At 41.6% G+C, this 27,472-nt stretch overlaps 1 protein-coding gene across 8 annotated transcripts in view; it reads right to left on the bottom strand.

The window, feature by feature from the left end:
- LPIN1 (lipin 1) overlaps positions 1-27,472 on the bottom strand; it is a 95,790-nt gene that overhangs the window by 43,686 nt on the left and 24,632 nt on the right. For 4 of the 8 annotated variants that reach the window (XR_010323552.1, XM_010591922.2, XM_010591921.3 and 1 more), the window contains 11 exons: positions 23,649-23,849; positions 22,256-22,351; positions 18,652-18,959; positions 16,340-16,465; positions 14,113-14,220; positions 10,559-10,688; positions 7,449-7,764; positions 6,255-6,348; positions 5,365-5,555; positions 3,945-4,038; positions 2,595-2,664 (listed from right to left, as the gene is read on the bottom strand). Coding sequence is in view for 7 of the 8 variants with exons in the window: in XM_010591922.2 (XP_010590224.1) it covers positions 2,595-2,664; positions 3,945-4,038; positions 5,365-5,555; positions 6,255-6,348; positions 7,449-7,764; positions 10,559-10,688; positions 14,113-14,220; positions 16,340-16,465; positions 18,652-18,959; positions 22,256-22,351; positions 23,649-23,840 (1,725 nt within the window). In the remaining variant the exon portion in view is untranslated. Of the gene's footprint in view, positions 1-2,594; positions 2,665-3,944; positions 4,039-5,364; positions 5,556-6,254; positions 6,349-7,448; positions 7,765-10,558; positions 10,689-14,112; positions 14,221-16,339; positions 16,466-18,651; positions 18,960-19,140; positions 19,247-22,255; positions 22,352-23,648; positions 23,850-27,472 lie in introns of those variants that run through there. The other 4 variants (XM_010591924.3, XM_010591925.3, XM_064295038.1 and 1 more) reach the window with 4 other exon arrangements.

The following is a 27,472-nucleotide window of genomic DNA, read 5'->3' as shown; positions in this document are numbered from 1 at the left end:
AGGTAGGAAAGTAAGCAGGGGTTTTCAGCTGAAAGCCACGTAAAGAAAGTGTTCCAAGGAGGGAGGAGTGATCATCTGGGTCAAATGCTGCTGACAAGTCAAGTAAGATCAGATCTGAATACTGACTACTGTATTTACCAACATGGAGGTCATTGGTGACCTTGATTAAAAGTGTTTTTGGTGCTGTAATGAGGGCAAAATACTGATTGGAGTGGGTTCCAGATAGAATAGAAATTGAAGGCAACGAGTATCAACAAGTCTTTCAAAGAGTCGTGCTATAAGAGAAAGAAAAGCATTAGAACAGTAGTGGGATTAACAGAGGGTTTTAAAGGGATGAGACAACTAATGGAACGTATATGCCAGTGGTACTGATCTAGGAGAGACAATACTGAGGGTGCAGAAGAGAGAGGGGAGAATTGCTGGAGTGGTGCCCAAGTGGGAATGACAGCTGTAGTTTGAAGCACTGCAAGCTCATCACTAACAGGAGACAAGACAGTGTGTGCAGATGTAGGTAGAGAGTAGACACAGTAGAAGCTTGCTTCTGATTGCTGCAGTTTTCTCAGTGAAATAAGAAGCAAGGTCACCAGCAGCAAGAAACAGGGAAGGCGATGTTGGAGATTTGAGGAGAGACAAGCGTAAAATAGTCATCTAAGAGAGCTGGAGAGTAAATGGGCTATGATAGCAAGACAGCATTAGGGGTCATTTGACACCATTTGGCATGATGTGGTGTGTTTTACTTTAGCCATGTTCAGCTGCACTTGGGCAGGTATGGAGTAGGAGAAAAAAATCAACCAAGATTGTGATTTAGCCAAGAAGTGTGACAATGTGAGAGTGGGCAAGAGAGTTGAGAGAGTATTCAAGAGAAATTATTACAAGGATTGGCCATGGAATTTAAGCCAGGAAAAGAAGAAAAAAAGGATTTGAGGTGGGTGAGACAGTGAAAAGGTGGTAGAATAAATAGATTCAAAGTCCAAGGATTGTTGGAGTTGAGGCACTAGACAAAGTAAGCCAGAAAGTTAGGAAATGGTAGCAAGATAATGGGATGTTTGAAATTAAGACTACCGAGGAATAGCAGTTACCAACAATGACAAAGTCAAGGGACAATGTTGCTGAAGTTTGTCAGACAAAAGACTGAGAGAGCTTACTACTCACAAACCCTTACTGAGGGAACTAAGGATGTAGTTCTGGAAAAAGAACTTAAAACTAACAGAAAAAAGTTAGATGTAAAAAATAATGGTGAGTAGAGAAGCTGATAAAGCACAGGGATAAATCTAATCAACCACTGATCCTATAAAGCCATGCTAATAATAATAGTGACTATTTTAGGGAGATTTATCAACAAGGTAGAACTCAAATATTGGGTAATAAGTACAGGTAAAATGAAAGGGGACTCATTTAACATGGTCCAAGTCTTAGATTATTCATAAAAAATTGACTCTCTTTAGACTCTAAATAAATTATGCTTATTAGAAAATTTAACGATAATCTCTAAAATATATAAAAGCCCAAATAAAATAGAGTCTTAACTAAATAAAACTTGATCTGTTCAATAAAAAACAGAAATGGAAGGAAAACAAAGCAAAAGGGGGAGAGGGGGAAGATGGTTTCAAAAGCACCAAAAAGGGTAGCAATAAATCTATCAATATTGACTATAAATGGATTTAAAAAAAAAAAAAAGGCAGATACTCATAATTTTATCTTTTAAACATTCACTATACAGTGTTCACAAGAGGTGCTTTTAAAATGTAACAACACAGAAGAGTACAGAATAAACCGATAGGAAAAGACACACCAGTGAAAATAATATTCAAAAGAAAGCCAGTATGGCTAAATTGATACAAAATAAAATACATTTTAAGGAAAAAAGCATTTTAGAAATAAAGAGATCAATACATCATGACAAAGGAAGATTCCAGCAGGGTGCTATAACAATTTTGAACTCATAAAGACCAGAAAACACGGCTTCAAAATCTAAAAGGATGCTACGACGATAGGTAGACAGGGGAAATCATAGGCATCAAAAAAAAAAAAAAAAAAACTAATAAAAAAGTATAAAACCTTTAGCAAAAAATCACAAAACTCTTCCCTGCAATATTTACATACTCTTATGAGCTGCCCAGACCCTGGTCTGGCACGTGCCTCAGAGAAGCAGGCATGTGGCTTCCCGGCTGAGGCAACACCTGACATTAGTGCTGGCTTTTGATGTCTGACGTGCTGCCTCCCTGTGCCCGGCCCCTCTGGCTGCTCCAACCCTTCAACTGTGAACCTTTTCTCTCTGCATTATCATTTGGCTCTGACCATCCTGGCAACCATCAGCTCTATTCCCACCTGTGTCCCTAGCTCGGTGTTAAGAATCATGGAGGAGGCAGGACTTGGTCCAGTACTGCCAAGATTGATAGGTTTTGCCTTGATAAGGAGGAGGGCATCCAAGGTGCATGACAGATTTGAAACTCCTGAAGTAAATACCCATGAACTTCAAAACAGCATAGTGTAATTAACTTTGTGGGTTTTAAAATAAAAGTTAAATTCCAACTACCCATATTAAGCCACTCATCATTTTGAGCATCCCCTTTCTTTCGCATGTTAAAGCTCACCTTTGGCAACGGTTTCTGGAAGGCCTGCATTGCCAGGAGTAGAGGTGCTGCTGTCGTCCAATTATAATATCTAGCATGGCAGAAAAATGAAAGAGATGTCAAAAGATCAAGGCACAGGCTGAAAATCTTTATAAGTCATGAGAAGCAGTCAAGGAAAGCTGTGGAACTCCAGCTAGGTTCTCAGAGAGGCCAATACTGTTTCTAACATTTCCCAGACCTCCCCCACATAACCGGCCCTTGCCAATGGCTTCCCATCTCTACGTAACCCCACGGTGGCCACGTTAAGAGGCCAAACAACAGACATGGCTCAAGCTCACACAGTCAGACCTGCCAGGAGACACCAGTGGCTAGCTGGAGAGCAGCCCAAATTCCACTGTGCCGTTGTTGCCTCAAACAACCCAAGTGCTTATGGCATTTCTTGCCACATTTCAAGGATAAGGCAGCTAGCTTAGCCTAAGGTAACATGTAAAACATTTATGACTTCATCTCGGGAAGAAAAGTTTGTTGACAGTCTGCAAAAGTGTCTGTACATCCCTTTACCTCAAACAAGGAAGTTTTACAGGCACTGGTACATGTAGTCTACTCTGTTTATCTACGTACCATGTGGGGTGCACCTGACCCAACCCATGGTATTTTCAATCCCATCATATGCAAGTGAAAGCTGGATAACAAATAAGGAAAACCAAAGAAGAATTGATGCCTTCGAATTATGGTGTTGGTGAAGAATATTGGATATACCATGGACTGCCAGAAGAACGAATAAATCTGTCTTGGAAGAAGTACAGCCAGAAAGCTCCTTAGAAGCACGGATGGCAAGACTTCGTCTCACATACTTTGGACATGTGATCAGGAGGGACCAGTCCCTGGAGAAGGGCATCATGCTTGCTAAAGTAGAGAGTCATCGAAAAAGAGGAAGACTCTCAACGAGATGGACTGACACACTGACTGCAACAATGGGCTTAAGCATAACAATGATTCTGAGGATGGCGCAGGACCAGTGTTTCATTCTGTTGCACAGAGGGTCACTATGAGTCAGAACCAACTCAACGGCACTTAACAACAACAACATATGGGGTCTGAGTCCCACGAGCCAAGCATTATGACTTCACAAACTCAGTTACAAAATCCAGTGTAGACACACACTAAAATCCACAAGATCTATAGCTACCTCAGCCTATCAACTATACAAGAATACAGAATTTTGCCAAAAGTGAAGAGAGAATAACTAATTTTAGCAAATGCTTTTTTATATATATTTTAAGGTTTAATATCTGGGTCTCTGCATATTTAAAAAAATAAAACTGAAATAGTATCGTGGTACCGCCAGAATGACCTCCGGGAGGGACTTACTTATTCCCAATCTTCACCACAAGGTTGGGGTCATCGATGATAGCAGGGTTGTCCACAAACTGTTGATAGGACACCGCTTGTTCCAAAAATGCATCTGCGAAGGCGATCACAGCGGATAAGGGAAAGAACAGAAAAAGAAAATTACATTAAAAAACAGGCATATTTTTCTTTTTCATTCACATGTTTTCTGAGAGTTCGTGCATTCCAACTGTGTGGACAATTCTATAAAAGGTAGCTGTAGAGGGGGCTTCATTTTGTTTTGGGGTAGCGTCTGTGGAGAAGGAAGGGTGGCTGGGCAATGTCTGAAGATGTGAGCAGTCCAGGGAGGAGGTGTGTGGGAAGTATGGCAACGTACGCATCTGTAGAAGTAGGTTAACAGTGAGCAGGGCTCTGAAGACAGACTCCCTAGGTGTAAGTCACATTTATTGATGTGACCTGGGGCAAGTGATGAATCTCAAGTCTCAGCTCTCTCATCTGCAGAATGAATAATCATCCTGTCTACCTCCTAGGGCCATTGTGAGGATAGATAAGGTAATGAATGTAGAGCACAGTGCCCTGCCTTAAGTAAGGGCTCAACAAATGTTAGCAGCTGTAGTGGTTCATTACTGTCACCTGTAATAAGTTTGCAGGCTGGAGGGGCCCCTGCCTGGCTGACCCTGTGCAGCCTTACTGCAGAGGCAGCCCCACCAAACTCGGGGCAGATGAGAAGGTGCCAGGCGTTAGGAGGTGTAAGGGGCTGAGGGAGGGCAGCTAGGTCTAGCTAAAGAGTTCATCAGTTGACAACTGCTGACTGTACTGACTAGGAGTCTCTGGCGTACATTGCCCTGGAAAAATTGTTGTTACAAATATGGTGGATGCTATGAATTAATGAACCACCTAAGCCAACCCCAACAGCACTCTTCAAGTCCAACTGTGAAGTGTTCCGAGACTTCCTCAGGCAATCTCAGACCTCCCTCTCTCCTCCAAGGCCCCACAGCATTTTTCACACACTTCCAAAGCACTGTACGTTCATAAGACTGATGTTCCCACTAGGCCACAGACTCTGGGCAGACACCTCTGTGTAACTGGTATGGGGCTCAGGAGATACAATGGTGTTCTGCAAACGCTGCCTGACCATAGATGGCTGAATACACCCACACTAACCCCAATGGCTTTGTTGGTACCTGAAGCCATGTATGATCAATAGAACTCTGAGGTCAGCTAACTGCAAACCTGAAACATTTGGATTGTGAAGGAACAAAAAGTCATTCGTGCTCCAAAGGAAGTTACTTTTTTTTTTTTAAAGGTACTTTTGAAATGAACTATGTACTTAAAGAAACCTAGTTTTTTTGGGTAAGCTGGTTTTCTGAAAGTTCTGGTCAGCGGCCACAAGAGGGTGCTCTTGGCTTAAAAACCAGATGCAACCGTGCATCTGCAGTACCTTTCATTATCTCCCTGTTGTCACTGAGACCCCCGCAGAGGGAGATGGCAATGGATGGCAGGTCCCTCATGCCATCCGAGGTGCTCTCCACACCACTGTCAATGCCAGAGCTGCCCATGGACTGCGGGGACTGGTTGGCTGACCGGACTCCAAGGTCATTGGCGTGTTTGGCGAGCCCAGAAGGATCTCCACTGGGAGAAGAAAAAATGGAGATGTTCTGAGAACTTTCTTTTTTTGGCGGGGTGGGGCGGGGCGGGGGGTCTCACATAGACATCAAACTACTCTCTAGCAATCTGCTACACCTCAGAGAAGCAAATGATTTCATCTCTGGTCAGACTTTTCATTAAAGCACTGTGACAATGAAACAGAAGTAAAAATAAATTCACCTTAGCAGGGACAATTATTTTTAGGTGTTGGCATGGCCTTGTGTCCCCTCCCAAGCCCATGTGAAATAAACTAAAGACAAAGAAAGCAAGCTGCCCTAGGGACGAGCTGAAGATGAAACCCCAAGGACCACAGGAAAATCTCTCCTGGGGAGGGGGGAGGACGGTGCAGCGGCCCACTTTCTGATGATTATTTGGACGGTGGTGCAATGACCACAGCAGACAAAAATCTTAGGCTCATGGTGTGAGACAGCCTGGTGCCCACGCTTCTGGTCTCCAGGTGGGAAGCCGGCCACGTGCATGGACACACAGAGATGTGCACATACTTAAGGGCACACACAGAGTCAATTCTTTCCACTGGGTGCTTTTCATGGTAAAATATCAGCCTCTCACTGTCTTTCCTTACTAGTGTTCTAATCAATGAGAAAAAAAAAAAAAAAAACAGGCTCACAGAGTAATACTCTGGCTATACAGAAAATGACGTGAGGAATAAAAAGGAAATGTTACTTTTTGGGAAAATATAAGGCGGCCACTTCAGGATCCATATCTGTGAGGTCATCCAAGTAGACGCCGTCAGCACCAAGATGTCTGCTTCGTTTATCTAAATTAAAGGGAAAATGGATCACAGTGGAGAATCATTCTGCTAGAAACAAACTGATAGGCTTCTGAGTGTCTCTAGAAACGGTATTTAAGCACAATGTGAAAATTGGCTCAGAAACACCCAAACTGGCCCAGAACCCCAGGAATTAGAAGTGAGCAGCACAGGATGACTATAGCCAGACTGTCCGGGGTTTGCCTACTGGCTCCATCACTCACTGTGTGACCTTGATCGAGTGGCTTAACTTGGCTGAGCCTCAGTTTCTCATCTGTAAAGTGCCTGAAGTATACTAAGCACTCAGCATGTTGAAGTCAGCACTTCAGTTCAGTTAGCACTTCCGCAACAATACTTCAAGTATAGCGCCCTCAGTCGCTAAACACCGTGATTTTGGATTTCCTCTTCATGGCTGCAGGGCACTATGGGGTTGGTTCATCAAATCTAGAAAGCTGCACAAAGCTACGTGGCTCACAAACACTAGGCTTGACATCATCGCTACTGCCATTCAACCAATTCATTAAAGATCCATGGAGCACGGCTAGGTGCCAAGCACTGTTCTAAGCACCAGGATAGAAAGGTTAAACCAGACAGAAAAGATCCTTGATCTCATGGAGCATACATTCTAGTCTGGGAAGTCAGGAGAAAATATACACAAATAAACGGTCATTTGAAATAGTAACAAATGGTATGAGAAATTAAAACAGGATAACGGGCCAGGGAGCGACTAGGAGCAAGGGGAGAGAGAGGACCAAGATCAGCTCACTAATCAACTTTCTGAACTTCGCTTTTTATGGCATCCCATACATAGTTTCATGAAGAGGACTTCTGCCTGATGGCTTGGAACACATTAGCTCCTCTGGATCTCAGTGTCCTCAGTCTGTACAATGAGGAGGTTTACAGTAGGACTCTCAAAGCCTCCTTAGGTCTGACTTCCTTTGACTAAGTTCTGAAAATCAATATAGTCTGCAAAAGAGCACAGGTTGGCCGTGACAAATGTCACGGTTCAGTTTCTATTTCAATTTATTCTGAACTTTTGAAAGGAAGAACTCTAATTTGCAAAATACAAAATGTGCACAGAAAAAATCTGGGAGTCCCAGCCTTTATACCTTTTTTCCTAGAAGGAGAGTCTGTCTTGCTTGCTGTCTGGGCTAAATTGGCAGAGGGGGGTTTGTGTTCTTCACTCGTAGGTAACGGCGGGGCTGCTGCTCCCAAGGCCTCGACATCTTCTTCATTCACAAACTGCATTTCAGTCGGAGGCTTGTTCTGGTCTAAAAGTGCCTGCTCAGGAGGACCCCCACCCAACGTGGGGGACTGGTCGCTAAAAGTATCTGAAGATTCGCTCTGAATGGCCCGAAAGTGCACTTTATCAGAGATTTTTCTACTGATCAATGGGCTGGACTCTTTCACCTTGTGTAGAGATGACTAGACGGAAGGGGGAGAGAAAGAGAGAGAAGGTCAGAGCACCAGGCAAACAGAAAAACTGAGTTAACCAAAGGAGAATAACAAGTAGTCAGTTAGTGATCTGTGGTACTGCCCACTTGCAGGAAGATCTTTAAGCCTCAGGAAGGACCTGCTGGTTTCCTGACCTGCCTGAAGGTCCACGAACCAAGATTACAGTCCCAAAGCAAATGGGACTTCCATATAAAACATCAACTAGGAAAGAAGTAAGTAGAAGTAGTAATGGCCAACAAGTGGAAACAACCCCAATGTTCATCAGTAGAATGGAAAGTAAATTCACACAATGAGATACTACACAGTAATGAGGATGAATGAACAATGAACTACGCTATACACAACATGGGTGAATCTTGCAAAACAAATCCGTGCTGAAGTCAAGGCCATGTGTATCCTTGTGGGCGGTGGAAGGAGGTAGTCAGTTTGCGCAGTAGCTGGAAAAGGTGAGGCTGCTGAGTTGCTAGTTGTGTCCTAGCTCTTGATCTGGGTTCAAGTTGCATGGGTATGCTCACAGTGTGAAGATGGACTGAACTGTGCATTTATGATTCGTGTATTTCTTTGCATGCGTGGTATATTTCAATAGCGTTCACTCCGAAAACATGAGTGATTGCGTGAAGATTTGGTGGCTGGTTGGTTGGAGTTGTGGTGACATGGTGGTTAAAAGCTCAGCTGCTAACCAAAAGGTCTGCAGTTCAAATCCACCAGCCACTCCTTGGAAACCCTACGGGGCAGTTCTACTCTGTGCTATAGGGCCACTGTGAGTCAGAATCGACTTAACAGCAACAGGTTGGTTTGTTTTTATTTTTGTTTTCCACTTAAGTGGGAAACTAGCATTTTGCTTCTATCCCTTAAAAGGAATTGCCAGTTATGGAAAAGATTTATTCAATTTAAAAACAAATATGCAATTTATGGGTTAGAAAGCAGGAAGAGGGCCATCACTTCTATATTGGAGCCTACAGCTTCCAGCATAATTAAAAATAATGCTACAGTACATCTGTGGTTAGAATTATTTTGCCAGGAAAAATAATGGGTCTGCACTTTCACCCTGCTTCTCTAGCAACTAATGACATAAATTCATAAAGACAGTTGGCTGCGCCAGCACTCTAACTTGTGGGCACAGAAATCAACATTTTCCTTAAGACCTAAAGAAACCTGGAAAGAGAATGAATTTCCAACTGTGGCCTCAACAGGCGTATTCTCTAAGAGAGCTACCCATCTTGACTCTCAAAAGGAATGTTTTCAATCTTCACTCACCAACTCATTCACTCATTCACTTATTCACTCATTCATTCCTATTACATTTATTGGGCATGAGAGAGGCTGTAGCATTTTCCAAGGGCCTTACAGTACTGGGGAAACGCTGGTGGCGTAGTGGTTAAGTGCTAGAGCTGCTAACCAAAAGGTCAGCAGTTCAAATCTACCAGTCGCTCCTTGGAAACTTTATCGGACAGTTCTACTCTGTCCTATAGGGTCGCTATGAGTCAGAATCGACTCATCGGCAGCGGGTTTGGATTTCGGTTTATGATATGCCAGACATTTTACACACATCATCTCATTTAACCTCTCCACAACTCTGAGCAGCATTGTTTTCTCACATTTTACAGAGGAAGACACTGAGGATCAGAAAGGTGAGTCTGTTCACCCACAGCCATCCTGCTAGTAAGTAGTAGAGCAGGAATTCTAACCTCGGACAGTCTGACTCCGTGGCCCTCATTCTCTCCACTACACTCAGCTGCTTCTCTTTTTCTTCTGAAGATTCTGACAAGGGGCAAATCCAGGGCTCTACCAACAATGGGAGCCCTGGTGGCACAGTGGTTAAGAGCTCGGCTGCTAAGCAAAAGGTTGGCAGTTCAAATCCACCAGCCACTCCTTGGAAATCCTATGGGACAGTTCTACCCTGCCCTATAGGGTTGCTGGGAGTTGGACCAGACTCCACGGCAATGGGTTTGGTTTGGCTTTCTTCGGTGCCACTAATAAGGGTGCAAAAATACTTACCACCCGATGAATTAAAGCCTTAAAATTCCTGACTTTGTTTGTTAGACCCTGACTTTCATTTCTGCTGTATTAACCCTTCCCTCTCCCCAGTTTCTCCCCAGGGCTCTCCCAGACTTCTCTCTCTCTCTGAGGGACACGAGACCATGTAACTCCAGCTTTCACAACTCACTTGCCCTTCTTTCAAAGGGCCCAGCTTCTAGGTCTATCATCATGTGGCTTCTCACTAGTTATCTCTCAGAACCCGAGCTGGGAGCCATTTTCTATTTATGTGCTCAGGATACCAGGATTGACACATAAGTTGTATTTCTTCTAATTTGCATGTAGTTGTGATATGAAATGTAAATGCTAAAATAAGGGTAGAGTCCAGGTTATTGTTATTGTTGTTAGGTGCCCTCGAGTCGGTTCCAACTCACAGCAACCTTACAGGACAGAGTAGAACTGCCCTATGGGGTTTCCAAGGAGTGGCTGGTGGATCTGAACTGCCAACCTTTTGGTTAGCAGCCGAATTCTTAACCACTGTGCCACCAGGGCTCCAGTCTCAAGGTAGTCCTGTTTAAAATACATAAATGCAATGAAGCCTCTCTATAATGTTGAGCATGCAGGAAAAAGCAATTCAGATGTTCAAGATAAACTTTTTTTTTTTTTTAATCTATGTTCCTTGGCTATGATATGATACTGATTCCACATAATTCAAGCTAAGTTGTAATAGAAATCTACAGTGTATGGCAGAATTGAAGAAAAAAAAACCTGGTATAATTCGACTAACCTTTGCAGCTTGTGGCAATTCTCCCCACAGCCAGAGCATTTCTGGGTTATTCTTCTGCACTGTCCTATCCACGGACTTGCTGACCAATTCTGAATCACTTTTAGGTGTTGAAGGTCGGGAACATGAAGGACTTTAAAAAACACAAATTCATGATTAAGGTGGGAAAAGAAACTTTATGTATTTATTTTTTTTTTTTAATGTTTTTGGCCCAGATCCATGGTTCAAATAGCCTAGAAAATGCACCCAAGCTGTTGTCCCCTTATCAGCATGGCTTCATAAAACACCCCTTTTGTGACCATCAGGGGTCCACAGAGCATGTGTCCATGTGGAAGGTGTTCCTGAGCTGGGTAACCCCACCCCAACCTGCTGCCAAATTCAAAATAAGTTGAGAAGATGAGAAAAAGAAGTAGTCTAGAAAGGAAAATTTAAAAAGAGAAAAAGTCATGAAAAGAGAATGGATAAAAGAGTTTTTATTTTTCCTCAAAACCACCACCCCAGTCCCTGCCTCATCTCAAGCTCACCTCAATTTTCAAATCAAGTCTCTCAACTTCCAGACAGCTGACGAAGGGTCTTGGTCATCTCAGACAGGCATCCATTATATTCTATGTTTGAAATATTTATAAAGCTACATTGGCTTTGAAAATAGGGGAACTGTATCATAGCCAACTTCACCACAAATATCAGATGCCACAAAAGAACTTGCTAATGAGGCAGAAGCCTCGAAGTTAAGACTTTATAAGGTATTATGCCTTCCAGAAATACTTCAAAGGACTGACCAATTTGCTAAGACTCTTTCTCTACCAACATATCACGATATCTATGTCTCTGGCCAACCTTTAAGTGGTTGTAACTTGTGTTTTCACCTCTGTGTTTTCTATATTTTCACTCTGCGACCTGAACAAAGTCATGCTTCTGTCCAGCCAAAGTAACCAAGCAAAAGTAACTTATCTACAAGATTCTCACAGTATTCTAAAAAATATATAGACTAGAAAAAAATACCCAAGTAGTCATCTCTTATCTTTATCCTGCTCCATCATCTTCTCTTGAGTGATTAAGATGGCAGAGGTTTCATATAAAGCAATAAAGTTACCACAGTTTTCCTTTCGGATACTCTGTTTCAAAGTCCTTATATATTCTCTTAAACTAGCTATCATTGCAGTGCTTGGTCTCATTTATCTGAGTTAGATGTCAACTCCAATAAGCCTGAATACAACTTTCCAGTCAGTACAAGGCGAGCTCGCTGATAATACACACATCCTGTATCAAATAGAGCCCCTCCATGGCTAAACTGATTCCCAATCTTTAGTCAAGCCATTTGGACCAAACAGGCCAACTGCTCTCTCGCCCTCATTTCCCACTGAGCTGGATATAGGCTTGTCTCTTCTTCCTTGGTGCTCATTGCCCACCAGCTCATCTGAAATGGGGTGTTGCTATGATGCCTGTTACTCAGGCTCTATTGTGTCAGTTTGTGCAGAGCAGGATCCTGAGATATCATATTGTGAGAGTTTATATAATGGGATTCCCCCCACGCCCTCTCTCACATACACATCTTGCTGGCCCTTGGGAAGAAAAACGAGAAGAAATGCTCAACACAAAACAGGTCTGAGTGGTAAAGTATTCATTGCCATCAATCGCCCGTGCTTCTTCTAGTTCTGTAATTATGCTTTTCTTCAAATGGTCAATGCTTTTCTGGCACTAAAGTGTCCGTATTATACACCCAGTATCTGTGAAATAAGAAACAGGAATGTTGTGGCCTCGAGCGGCAGGCCTTTGTACCAACAACTGTGACCTCAATCTGTTCTTTCACCAGAGTCACCGCAGAGAAAGTCCATCATAACTGGCTTGCTGCCCTCAACAATGCTATAACCCAGATCCCAAATCATTTGTTTAAAACGCTCTTGCCATTTTAATTTATCACATAAAATATAATTTATATTTTGTTATAAATTTTTTGGAACAATAAATTATCTTACTTACTGCCATTAAATTAAATTAAGCCCTTTAGACTGATCTTAACTTGCTCTGGAGGAGGGGTTGGCAAACTTTTCTGTAAGGGGCCAGACAGCAAATATTTCAGGCTTCGTGGGTCATGTGACCTCTGTCACAAGGACACAATTGTGCCATTGTTACCCAAAAGCAGCCATAGGCAATATGTAAACTGGCTGTGTTCCAATAAAACTTTATTTACAAAAACAGGTGGTGGGCCAGATTTAGCCCGTGAGCTGTAACCAACCTACACCTACTCCAAGAAGAATGAAAATCTGAAGAATGAAAATCTGAACAAGGTTCTTCCAACTCTAGAACCCATAACCCAAGTAAAAAAAAAAAAAAAGTCTGTAAATATTCATAAAGAACCAAGTGCTCTGTGATAGCCACAAGCTGCAAGTCCCATCTCTCACATTAAATATGCCACTGCAATAAATGCTGCCCACTTATGCCATCTCAGCCCCTCTCAAAAGGATTCAGTATGCAAATACCTAGGCACATCCTATGATTGGTTGTTAAGGGAATTCAGGATGACTAAAGATGAACTGGGGAAAAGATGTCCCAAAGTTGAGCATGATTCATCAGAAAGATGATACCAAAATGTCCCACTGGCAAATATTAGACGTTTAAGATCAAGGGTTGTTCAAAAACGTAAGCTTACAGAGTCATGGACTGATGTTTATAAATAATGTATTTATTAGCCTTATAATAGTTTTTTATATTTTTGTCACATCCAATCAGGCAAATTAGTTAAAAATGCTTACAACTTAGTTTACCTCACTTTAAAATGGCCTTTCTTCCGCATATATATAACCTCTGAATGAAGTATATCCTGAGATTTGGTTCTTCAATCACAAAGAAAAAAGATTTCTCTGTAGACATGAATCATGGCTTTATTTTGCTAAGGTTTTAAAGTAAACTAAGTCCACAAAACAGGTACATCAAAAAAAAAAAAAAGTGGGCAAAATTGAGGGAATGAAGGCAGAGACCTAAGACAATTGTATTAAGGAAAATATGAATTAAGATCCAATCTACTCTATTCTCCAAAATTCTGTTCTCGGAATTCTGTGGAAAATATCTCATTCTATTATTCAGAAAGTTTAAAGAACCATTTAAATATTTAGAATAACTTTTCTTATACTAATGTGTCATCCTAAAAATATCTTGTAAACTTTTTTGTTGAACAACCCCAGACACGAAACGTAGGATATTCCCCATCTAGATTTCATTATTCTATTTTTTTAAGGCACTCCACAGAATTAGGTAGAATTACATCCTTGATCATAATTTCCAGAGGGTCAAATTTATTAACTAAAAAAAAAAAAACTGATAATTTATAAATGCTTAAAGTGAAAGGAAATATGTAATCTATATGTACATTCTACATAAGTCATTTGGTTAGTGGTAAAATAGATTTGTAAGAGTTAGATCAAAATTTTTCTATTATATAAATATAATTTATAGGTATTTTCTTCATAAGTCATTGGGTTAGTAAAACAGATTGATCAGAGTTAGATCAAAATTTTCATTACTGAATACGTCCAAAATGGGAAAATTAACTCTTCTACCTTTCCGAAGCATGGAAGTGGGAAGGCTGTGGAGGGCATGAACTAGAAAGGCCACCCTCGGGCACAACAGCACGATGAGGGGGGGTCCTTTTGCAATCTACCAGGCTACTGGATACCACGGGATAAACATTAAAAGAAAGAAAAATTACAGGTCAATTAAATTAAATGGAATATCCTATCAATGATTTAACTACTCTCAACACTAACATGTATAAGAAAATGAACATACTTAGGCATCTGACAACACTGGAGGATTACGTGTTGAAATTATTGAGATCAACATGAGTTTTCTGAACCACGAAAACAGGAAGCTGCAGAAAAGATCTATTTCACTTTCTATGTCATCTATATGCCCAGAAAAGATTGTTTTTCTCTGATCACATTTAGTGCCCAGTCAAACTGTGTGTTTCAAAGATTCGATACTTTGTCAATTGTCTCCTTAAAGAAAACACATTCTTCCAAGAAGAAAAATGTATAATTCCATCTGACAGTGGTCAGGTCCACATAACCTAACGCAGTCATTCTGGATTCATAAAGCAAAACACTAGAGGCAGAGAAACACATTCAGGGTTATGTTTCAAACACTTCTTTTTAATTCTTAAAATTCATGTATAGTTCTGAACAGATTTTTCAATTTATCAGTTGAAAGTATTCCATATACTTTTCTTTCCAAAATATTGTATTTTTTCCCTCCTTAGGGGTTTACCTCCACAAATCTAGGGACAGAATGAATGAGGTTCTAGGAAAGGCTACACCTGTGCCGTCCAATGACAGCCTAGCTGTAAGTGGCTATTGAGCACTCGACATGTGTCTAGTCCAAATGGAGATATGCGGTCCATGTAAAATACACAACAGATTCGAAGACATGATATCGAAACAAAAATCTGAAATAGTTTATGAATACTTTTTAAAAACAGATTACTTGGTGAAATAATATCTTAAACATACTGGATCAGATAAAATATATCACTAAAATTAATTTCATCTGTTTCTTTTTACTTTTTAAATACTACTACTAGAATATTTGCCATTACTGGACAAGGCTGGTCTGTAAAGACAGACGGACCTCAGTAACAGGCTTCATCCCAGGTCCCCAGCCCCACACTGGTTCAACAACATTTACTGTCACAGTCTTGGCTGGAAACCAGGCATGTGACAGATCTATTTTCCCTGGCCTCAGCACGCACTGCTGATGGCTGCTGTTGCATTAACAAGATTACCCTCATCAAGCTGGAACCAGAAGTGGTGCTCTGATGAGACTGGTTTTAGGTATGAAGCCTCTGAGGCACACAGCAGAGCTTCTAAGGATTCATACACTTCCATTTTAAACCAGAAGTAAATCTAAGACTTTAGGGATAAAAATAATCCAAGGATGTCACTGTCATTTAGACCAGGGTGTCTCAATCTTTTATTTCAATTATCACTACCCCGTCAAATATTTTGAGACTTTTTTTCCTAATAGCCTCCCTCCCCCATAAAATGTTCATGCCATAGATACACTGTGTATTTGTTTATGTACTGTGGCCCTTTAGAGGGTCACAAACTACTGTAAGTATCTAAAAATTGTTTGCCCATGAAGAACCAATTCTCACCCCATTGGTAAGACTTCCCCAAGGGGAATGTATGGTTTGGATCTCTCCCCTAAACTGCTCAGAAGAGCTCAGATACATTCAATAGGTTGCACTGATTTAAAAGTCTCTGAGATCTTTAGGATAGCAATTTGTACACCGTGCAGTTACAGTTCTCAAAGTTTATACCAGAACTCTAGGACAACTGAACAGTTCATTTCACAGAAATAAATTCTCTTGACTTCAGCAAAAGGGACTAAAGCACGGGAGGAAGGCATCATTCGAAGAGCCCTGAATGCCTTCAGTGGGCCCTGAAGCCAGGCCTTTCTTTTGAAAATTTACTTTAGGCCTACTATCAAGAAAGGCTCTGCTACCCTGATTTCACCTGTTAACAGTTAGCATTATATAACTGCATGTCATTATCACGTCTAGACAGCTAAGGGCCACATCTGCAGAACAGTGACCCTCTTGTATAGAAGTTTACAATCTGTGCATGTTCCCTTTCCAGTGCTGATCTATACTTCCCATGCTAAACTTTATTTTTTCCAGTCCTAATTATGTTCATATTTTCCTTATGTTTTCCTATGTTATTAGACACACTTCCTATAACTGACTTCAAAGTCCTGTGCACTGGGGGTCAGGTGAGCAAACACACTTACCTTGGATTAGGGGACCACTCTCTATCTGAATTAGGGTACGATGCTGACTGAGGATAAGTCAGGGCTGGGGAGAGGTTTTCCTTAGGAATATCATCTTGAAATGAAGGTATGTCATTAGGAAGAGTTCTAGAGGAAAAAAAAATTGAAGTTAAAGAATTACTAGTGACAAATTCATAATAAAGTTGCAATTTTGCCCTTGATTATCTGTGAGTGCTCTGAAGATTAACACGATCTCTTTGTAAACCACCCAGGTATATCCCAGACACCCAAAAACACCCATTACTGTCGAGTCAATTCCAACAGATAGCAACCCTGTAGGACAGAGTAGAACTGCCCCATAGGGTTTCCAAGGAGCACCTGGTAGATTCCAACTGCCGGCCTTCTAGATAGCAGCTGAGCTCTTAACCGCTCCACCACAGGGTTTCCACATCCCAGACAGTGGAGAGAAAAAGAGTGCAATACAGACACAGATCAATGTGTGCGGATTTCTGTTTTGGCGGAATTGTAAAGCTACTGTGCGTAAGTGTTTGGGCTTATACAAGGCTTGCTATGCCACCGCTGCACCTTACGGTCGCCTCTTATATTTTCACCTCATAACATATTTCACCCACAGGTGGCCCCGGGGTATTATAAAGCCCCTCCTATGGGCAGGTGGGACTGCTGAATAACGAACGATCACACACAGAGCGTGGACATACCTGCGTGTTTCATCTAGCAGAAGACATAAATGATATAAATCAGATGTATCTTATAATTTTAAAGTGATTGTAAAAGCGCCTCGTTACAGGTATAAGAACGCTCATTACAAAATATGATTTACTATTTCACTCATCCAGAAGTCATCTGCCTGTATTTTTAACATCATCTGAACTGTCTATCACCAAGTTCTGGAATTAAACGACATGCAGGAGAGGCAATTCTAATGAACCCAACTATTCGCTTTCTTAGTCTACAACAGACTAGAAGCTGTAGTTAGGAAAAGAACGTTGCTAACCTGCCTTTGCCAGGAAAAAAAAAACTCTACTCTGAATAATGAAAGTGGGAAAGACTACTCCTGACATTCCTCTATCCCATCTTTATTTTAAAAAGATATAAAATATTACACTGAATGTCACAAACGCATGAATAGCACTCAAATATTATTTACAAATGAGTTTCATCTTTTAAAACGGGAATTTTTCACCAAAATAGTAATACGTAGAAACAGAATTTCACCACTCTTAAAAGCGAAAAAAAATGGAACCAAACGTCCATCAAATTTCAGGCCTAATCAGAATTAAAAAGGAAAAAGTTTGCTTGTAGAAAAAACTAGTAGCGTTCAGCCCAATTGCCATGTATATAGTTAGTACACAAATAAGAACAGGTTCTGAAAAAATGGTTTAATTCATGGATTACCGAATTGCTCAGTTTCTGTTTATTTATTCTATTCTGAACTGCTGAAGTTGTCGGCCAAGGAGGTTTGGCATTCCCAGTTGCCTTAGTTATAAGCTACAGCAAATCTTTATACTATAGGCAGTCCCTGGGTTACAAATGAGATCCATTCCTGAGTCTGCCTTTAAGTTGAATTAGTAGGTAAGTCAGAACAGGTGCACACAGTTCTTATTTACCCTTACTTCAGTGCAAGAAGGAGCCCTGGTGGCGCAGCGGTTAAGAGCTACAGGCACTAACCAAAAGGTCAGCAGTTTGAATCCACCAGCTGCTCCTTGAAAACCTTATGGGGCAGTTCTACTCTGTCCTACAGGGTCACTATGAGTCGGAATTGATGGCAACGGGTTTTGTTTTGGTTAGTTCAAGAAAAGGCTAGAAGCCTTTTCAATAATTTAACAACTGCGGTGCAAAACCGTGAATGTGATTATGATGAAGAATTTGTTGTGAGTAGGGGCTGGCTCAATCGTTTCAAAACCAAACCTGCTGCCATCAAGTTGACTCCAATTCACAGTAACCTTATAAAACAGAGTAGAACTGCCCCATAGGTTCTCCAAGGAGCAGTTGGTGGATTCGAACTGTTGACCTTTTTTTAGCAGCCGAACGCTTAAGGACTGCACCACCAGGGTCCCAATCAGTTCAAAGTGAGGGCGAATTTACATAACACTAAAAGGCTTTTTTTTTTTAAGGCAAGTAAGAGTTGTCTGTAAGTTGGACATTCGTAACCTGGGGACTTATTGTATAAGATGAAGTGCACATGATTCCAAAATTCATAACAGAAAAACTAGAAATTATGGGGAAAAATACTGTTTATAAAGCTCAGCTTTAAGAATTTATTCACCCAATTCTGACATGTACTATAGGTCTTTCCCTTCACGCACATTTACCTGCTGCTCTCCAGTGGTTCTTTATCCTCGTCAGAGCTCATCTCTATGGGAAACATGTCTTCATCTTCGGATGTGTTGGTGTTGTCGTCTCTTTTTAGGCTGTCCAGTTGGGATTTTCTCCTCCGTTTTCTTCTCTTCTTTACTAAAGAGCCACTTGAAGGCGTCTCACTCAGAGGTGAAGCTTGGGGCGACACAGTGGAGTCCAGGCACCTTATTCGATCTACAGAGTTCCTTTTCAGCTGGCTTTCCATTCGCGAGGCCCCTTCTGACAGGATAGGAGAGGTGGCCAGGTGCGTGGGGATCACTTCCTAAAGAACAGAAAACATTTTCCAAAAAGAGTCTTTATTAATTTAACTACGTTAATTTGGGTTTAAGGAGCAGAACTATGCCAAAAGCTCTCCAGTGTTAATTTAGGTTTTTTTTTTTTTTTTTTTTAAGCATTCTTTGAGGTCCCCGGGTGGTACACACAGTTTGCCCTCAATTACTCACCTAAGGCTGGTGGTTCAAAATCACCCAGCAGCACCGTGGAAGAAAGGCCTGGCACACTGCTTCTGTAAAGACTGTAGCCAAGAAAACCCCACGGAGTAGTTCTACTCTGTAACATATGGGGTTGCTTTGAGTCAGAACTAACTCGATAGCAGCAGTTTGGTTTTAGTTTAAGCACTCCTCGGGGGGGGCCACAGCAGTAATGTAACTAAATGTCACAGCCACAGTGATTCTAGAGACGTGACTGCCAAATCTGATAGACGATCAAAAAGCCGACAATTCATCAAATTCCATTTTGTAATGAGTCCTGTAGTCACATAATTAAAACAAAGTGAGGTAATTATCAGTGATTTCAGGTCACAAAATTTAACCCCGTCCAGAGTAAAGAGGAGAAAATGGGATTTCAGTCATCGGATTATCCTGGAAATTGTCTTAAATTTTAAATTTCAGTGTACGTAAGGGTGTGCTTATGTGAGAGAGAGTGTGTGTGTGTATATTTACCAATACGCATTGAATTAAGGTGGTAATAACTTTCTTTTAAGAGCTACTGACAGCCTCCCCCTTCCTGAGTGTCTGCCTGGCCCAGGGCACATCCGGGTATGTGACAGCTGGGTAATTAGGTGTTGCAATTAGATATTGATCATCTTCTTAAAAATGAAAGGACAAAAAACACAAAATGTCAGTTTAATAGTTTCTTTATAATGATTCAATTTTTTAAGAATTATAGTACCCATTTTATTAATGAATGACTCACTTATTTTAATAAGGTATAACAAGTAAAAATATATATATATAAGTAAAGAACAGGGGATAAACAAAAATAGGCTACTGACAGTTTGTTTTATTGTTGTTAGTTGCCCTTGAGTCAATTCCGACTCATGGCAACCCTGTATGTGCGAGTAGAACTGCTCCATTGGGTTTTTTTGTTTTAAATTTTATTGTGCTTTAGGTGAAAGTTTATAGCACAAGTTAATTTCTCATTCAAAAATTTATACACAGATTGTTTTGTGACATTGGTTGTAATCCACACAACGTGACAGCACGCTCCCCCTTTTCACCCCGGGTTCCCTGTGTTCATTTGTCCAGCTCCTGTCCCTTCCTTCTCTTCTTGCTTTTGGGCAGGAACTGCCCATTTGGTCTCGTATATTTGATTGAACTAAGAAGCACATTCCTCACGTGTGTTTTTTTTTTTTTTTTTCCCAAGGCTATGCCCTCTCAGAAGCAGCTGGCCAGGCCTGTCTTCCAAGGTACCTCTGAGTGGGTTCCAACCACCAACCTTTCTGCTAGTAGTTGAGCACATAACCATCTGTACCACGCAGAGGCTCCTTAAATTGGTTTGGAGAGCATCAAATATGCTAAAAACATGAAATCTGGAAGGGATTTTAGAGGCCATCACATGCAACTGGCCAACTGAACCAAATGAAGAAGAAACAAAGGCACTAACTAGAGTAGAAAAAAAGGGTTCTCGCCTGTCCTCAGCCTGAAAAGAAGGGGCAGCAAGAGCCTGTGGAGAAAGGTAGAGCTGACATCCTGCAACAATCTGGGGTTGAAGGACACTGCTCCCCAAATTCCAGCAGCCTCTGCTCCTCCCAGAAACGATAAGAGGCATGTCTACGGGACAGAACATATTCTGGCCTCCAGGACCCCGTCCCACCCACAGGACCTCTGTAAGGCCAGCCAAGCAGGGTTGCTGTTACCTTCTAAGTCCACAACATCCTTTCCCAAATGCTTCCTCAGCTCATAGGGCCTAAAATCTGACTAAAGCCAAGAAACAAACAGCAAGTGTCCATTTGAGAGTTTCTGTCAAAGTACCACAGGCATCAACTAATAATTACCAGAGCTTTCCACTTTAAGAGGGAGGTAAAGAAAGGAGCAGAAAGGCAGGCATCCCTGATGACCACAGGAGGTAGTTACAGGACAGGGAAGGCACAGGCGAGGACTCTGGGATTCCTCTTAACAGTGACATATCTGGGGTATTGCACCGGCCCTGGGCATGTGGCGCTCTGAGCAGTTTCTATTAACCCGCTATGGCCCAATGTCCTTCCTCAAGCACAGCAATGTATTACATGATTAATGAGCTTGACTTGTACTTTTGAGCTGAAATTATGGTAAAGTTATCTATCTGAAAGAGGAGTGTCAGATGTTTGGACAGGGGTGCAATTTCAATGCTTGCTGTATGCACCATTTTCCGTAGATACACCACTGGCCGTACTGAGTTAATAGAAATTGCTCAGCGGTGCCATGTGCCCAGGGCCTGTGCAATACCTGCCACATCTGCCACACCCTGGTTTCCTCTGCCTCAAATATTATACCTTTACCAAGAGCGGGGCCACATACATTCACCTGGGCAGACCAAATGGAAGCAGTGCCCTGGGACAATTCTGTTCTAAAACTACAAACTATAGTCATTTGTTTTAGGGCTTTGTACAGAGCTCTTCTTTTTAATCAGACTACTTCCCCCAGGTAGCCCTGGTGGCGCAGTGGTTAAAGCAATCGACTGCTAACTGAAAGGTCAGTGGTTAGAACCCACCAGCAGCTCTGTGAGAGAAAGATGTAGCAGTCCGCTTCTGTAGAGATTCACAGCTTTAGAAACCCTATGGGGTTGCTATGAGTAGGAATCAACTTGACGGCACTGGGTTTGGTTTTGGTTGGGTCGTCCTCTAAAGGAACTAGCTCAGGTGGATTTCACTGAACAATCAGTGCATCAGACCTCTTCAAAGTAGCTTCCCAGGTGAATTAAAGAGTAATAAAAAGTGGTTTGGCCATTCACCAAATAAAATTAGAACATCTGGCCTTGGGATTTCCCGTATCAGTGTAATTTGTATGCCTTGGGCAATGGTTGAGGCCAAATGGCTGACTGCCGTCCCTCTGCCAACTAGAGCAGGAATACAAGAGACCAGTGGCCTCAGAAAGGCCACGACACCTGAGTCTTATGTGGAGAGGCCTCACCCTGTCTGGCTCAAATCCCTAGTGTGGGAAAAGGGCTGCTTTTCACGCTAGCATTGTCCACACAGCCCGGCACCCGCACTGCTTCTCCAACCACACTTCTGATGTGTCTCCTGGATGAGCACTGCCCAGACCTCAAGATTAGGAAGTAATTCTGACCCATCTCTCCTACCTGATCATTATCGGTCTCTTGAACAAAAAATGCTTCTCCATTATCTCCCAATTTCATATGCAAATTCACAGATTCCCCATTGATTTCTATGTCAACCTGAAAGAAAAACATGGTTTTAAGAAAACAATAAGCTGCCTTCACCACAAGAAAACCTCAGAGGGGATGGCTGTGTCGCTACACACACACTTTAATCAAATACATCCCAAAAACATTTCACAATTCCAAATCCCAATCAGTTAATCCAGGGTGACAGCCCTCATGGAGACCCATGCACTTCAGGAGTTCCGGGCTCTGGAGAGCAGGCAGCTGACTGTGAAGGATAGAACCTAGGTGAAAGGTGCCTCAGAGACCACCAGACCCAGCTCCTTGTTTTCCAGCTAAGGGGTTGAAGCCCAGACAAGGGAAGCAATTGGCCAAGGATCACACAGCTGGTTAGGGGTAGAATTCAACCTTCAGTCAAAGTCTCCTTACCCCTAGTCTTCAGAAATTATACCCTGGAACATTTTGTCTGCTGTTGGCTGGGATCCCTGAAGTATTCTGAATAGTTTTCACTTGAACTTAACCCAGAGAGCTGATTGTAATACACTATTTCAAATTCTATATTAAGGGCATGAAACATTTATTTTTTAAGTATTTCCTTCTTCCAATTTGTGTGATAGGTTGTATTCTCCAAAAATGGATGTATCATTATTTCTGGTCCTATATGCTTTTCCAGAACCTTGCCATTGCCTGCCAATAAGTGGAGTCTATTTCCCCTCCCCTTGAGTCTGGGTAGAGTTGTGATTATTCCAACTAACAGAGTAGAAAAGAAGTGACACTATGTAGCTTAAGAGGCAAGGTCATAGAAAGGATACAGCTTCTCCCTGGCTCCCTTTCTCTTGTGATGCTCAACTTGGAACCATAACACCATGTGGTGAGGAAGACCAGGCCACATGGAACGGCCACCTGTAGGTGTTCTGGCCAACATCCTCACAAAGATCCTAGTCGAGAGCCAGAATCAACCACCAGACACGTGAGTGAGCAAGCCTTCAGATGATTCCAGCCCCCAGCCTTGGAATCTTCCAGCGGAAGCCCCAGACAACATAGAGCAAAGACAAACCATCCCTCTGTGCTGTCAGAATTCCCAACCCATAGAATCTATGAGCATAATAAACAGTTGTTTTATGGCACTACATTTTGGTGTAATTTACACAGCCATAAAATTTTTTTTTTTTTTATATAGTAGCCAGAATAATTTGAATTAATAATTGTCAATTTAATGAACAGCCCTTCCCAACTGAGAGCTGAAAATGTAGATCTGAGAGAAGGTCAAGATGTGCAAAGTCACAGAAGTACAATGGCTTTCTCTAAGGAGAGAACTAGCCCATCAGGCCACTGGGTCCTCTGCTCTTACCACTTTCTCTCGGGAGCGCAGCACCCCCATCTTCCCAAAGCGGACATGGAAAGGGGAGCACTGAAGGTTTCCATTGGGCTGGCGAACAACAATGATATCGATGCATCCAGACAGTGTGGCAGGATTCAGTCCCTTGTAGAGTTCTTTCACTGTAACAAACACCTGGCCGGCCAATTGCCCAACGTAATTCATGGTTTGAGCCTAGGAAACAGACAAAAGCAAACAAAACATATACATACACACAAATGATTAATTCAGGGAATAAAAATGAACTCCTCGCCATTTCAAAAATGTATCAATATATGTTAAACTCCAACTTTTCAACCCTGCTCATATCATTGTTTCCCTAGAATGTGCTCCACCATACCCACTCCCCACCACATGTTCCCTCCTTCCCAGAACGGCAAACCCATCAAATACCCACTGTCCCGTGAAGCCCGAAGGCCGTTACCCCTGGGCGTATCATCCTGATGGCCTACCTGCCTTGTTCTGTCATTATTGACATGTTTTACATAACTGAATCCTAAGACTCTTGAGAAAAGAGACTGTATTTTATACATCTTAGCATCCCCCACTGGGCCAAACAGAATAAGCATTTAATAATATTCACTGAAAAAGATGACTGTTTTTACTTGAGACAGGGGAAGAAAAATTTTTTTAACTATTTCCACTTCGGTTGGTCCTTGTCTGCCTGTCTGACCTCTTTCCCACCACCCAAGAGGATAACTGCGCTCTGCTTCTGTCTGACCAGCTAATCCACTCAGCAAACATCCAGGGCATCTACTCCACAAAGGGCCTAGTGCTGCGGACACCAAGACAAAAAAGGCACAATGCCCGTGAAGGAGACAGAAGTAAACACAAGTAACTAAGATATACATCAGTGTTCTACTAACACACATAGGGTTGTCATGAGTCAAAGTCAACTCAATGACAACTGGCTTTTCTTTTTTAATTTGGTTGTTGTGTTTGTTTGTTTTTAATAAATGCTAAAGGAGTTGTGACCAAGGAAGGAGAAGAAAGCATCATGGAGCAGTGGGCACTTGAGGGGGGTTTGGAGGAGGAATAGAATGCTTTCAGGTAAGAAGGTAGGAAAAAAGGGCACTGCAGTTGAACAAATTCTGCACAAAGGCACAGAGGCCTGAAAAGCTCCAGGTACAAAGAGGGAACTGGGCCTAGAACAGAGAACATGCAGGAGGGAAGAGTTGAAACCCAGGCTAGGAAATTTGGACTTCATTATGTAGCAATAACAAGCCATCAGAGAGATTCTGGACAACAAACTGACAATTAGATCCATGATTTAGCAAAAGCATCACAGTAAAAATGCAGAGAAGACTAATGGAATAGAATTGAGAGCCCAGAAATAAACCCACACATCTAGGTCAATGGATTTTTGACAAGGGTGCTAAATCTATTCAATGGAGAAAGAAGAATCTCTTCAGTAAATTGTGCTGGGAAAATTGGATTTCCACATACAGAAGAATGAAACGGGACCCATGCCTCACACCACACACAAAAACAAATTCAAAACGGATTAAGGACCTAAATATATAAACTAAAACCTTAAGATTTCTTAGAAGAAAATGCAGAGGCAACGCTGACTGGCCTAGGCTTTAACAATATTTAACTAATATAATAACAGACAGCAAAAGACAAAACAGATAAATGGGACCTCATAAAAACTAAAAACTTTTGCTCATCAAAAGAGTTTTTAAAAAAGTGAAAAGACAAGCTACTGAGAGAATATCTTTGGAAACCATATAACTGATATGAATCTAATAACCAAAATATATATAAAACTTTGACAACTTAACAACAAAAAGACAAATACCCCAATCATAAAATGAGCAAAGGGCTTGAATAGACATTTGACACAAGAGGACATTCAAATGGTCACCAAACACAGGAAAAGATGTTCAGCGTCATTAGCCATCAGAGTTGCAAATCAAAACCACGATGAGATACCATTTTACTCCCACTAGGATGGCTAAGGAGCCCTGGTAGAGTAGTGGTTAAGAGCTATGGCTGCTAACCAAACAGTCAGCAGTTCAAATCCACCAGCCGCTCCTCGGAAACCCCATGAGGCAGTTGTACTCTGTCCTACACGGTTGCTATGAGTCAGAATCAACTCAACAGCAACGGGTAACAGGTAGGATGGCTAAGATTAAAAAAAGAAAAGAACAAATGTTGGTGAAGGTGTGGAGAAATTGGAACCTTTACCCACTGCTGGCAGAACTGCAAAATGGTACAATCATTGTGAAACATTGTGGCAATTCCTCAAAAAACTAAAAATAGAACTACCATATGACCCAGCAATTCCACCCCTAGGTATATACCCAAAAGACTTGAAAATGGAGACTTAAAATGAGCCCTGTACACCAATGTTCATTGCAGCACTACTCACAATAGCTCAAAGGTGGAAACAACCTAAATGCCCATCGACAGATGAATGGATAAACAAAATGCTGTATACACAAATAATGGAATACTACTCAGCCAGAAGAAGAAATGAAGTCTTGATAGGTGCTACAGAATGGATGGAGCTTAAAGACAGTATGCTGAGTGAAATAAGCCAATCACAACAGGACAAATATTATGTGCCCTCACTTATATAAAAAGACAAGAAAAGGCAAATGTATAGAGACCACAGTTTATTAGTAGTTGCCAGGTATGGGAGGGAGGGGGGGAAAAGGGGGTTAAGGGATGGAAAAATTCCATTGATTAAGGGTAGGGATGCACAGCTGATTATTGAAATCGCTGTCAATAAGTTGTACACCTGTAAAAAGTTGAGTTGGCAGAAGTTGTGTGATAGATACATTTACAACAATGACAAAATAAAAGAAAAAAAGAGTAGCTGCTAGGCATGCTTATGTGCAAACAAACACCTCATGGGATTTGGTTCCTTGGTTTCGAGGTTTGGGGTCATGGTTTCATGGGACATCCCAGTTAACTGGCCTAATAATGTGTTTAGTGCTTCTGTTCAGCCTCCTAGTTTGCTGCATACTGCCTGGGGTCTTAAAAGCTTGCGAGTGGCCATCCAAGGCCCAGTAATTTGTCTCTATTCACCTGGAGCAACAGAGGGAGAAGGAGAGTCAGGAATCAGAGAATATGGAATGTGTAGCTATTTGTCTTCATGAACAACTGCCTCCTTTGCCATGAGGCCAGAAGAACTGGATGGTGCTCAGCTACCATTACTGAGCATTCTGATCGAAGATTCCATAGAAACATCCTGATCAAAAGGGGGAAAAGGCAAAACAGAATGTCAAATTCTCATTGACTCTAGACATTCTGGAGCCATGGAGGATAGATGAACCCCTGAAACTATTGCCCTGAGATAATTTTTAAACCTTAAACTAAAAATATCCCCTGAAGTCATCTTAAAACCAAATAATAGTTTAGCTTAACTAGTAAAAAAAAAGGTCTGCCTTGAGCATTATGCTCTTTTAAGAACTATCTATACGGGATCAAACCGACAATAGCGACTAGAAAGATTAGATTGGAACCTTATCTGACAGTGAGTCTGTTAATGAGGGGAGGAACAACTCAGAAAAGGAGGGTGAGAATAGTTGCACAACTCAAAGAACGTAATCAATGTCACTAAATTGTATATGTAGAAACTCTTGAATTGGTATCTGTTTTGCAGTGTGTATTCTCAACAACAAAATTAAAAAAAAAAAAAAAAAACATAGATAAGGCAAGAAAAGAAACCACAGCAAGCAGATTAATTGGGTGGCTGTGGATGATGGTGCAAACAAGCAATGATGCCAGCCTGAACGAGGCAGACAGAAGAGATGGAGGGAAAGGGACAAATTCAAGAGATACTTCTG

The sequence above is a fragment of the Loxodonta africana genome, chromosome 12, assembly GCF_030014295.1.
Source record: "Loxodonta africana isolate mLoxAfr1 chromosome 12, mLoxAfr1.hap2, whole genome shotgun sequence".
Taxonomy (NCBI): domain Eukaryota; kingdom Metazoa; phylum Chordata; class Mammalia; order Proboscidea; family Elephantidae; genus Loxodonta; species Loxodonta africana.
The sequence above is the reverse complement of the archived record's forward strand: the minus strand, read 5'-3'. Positions and strand labels throughout refer to the sequence as shown.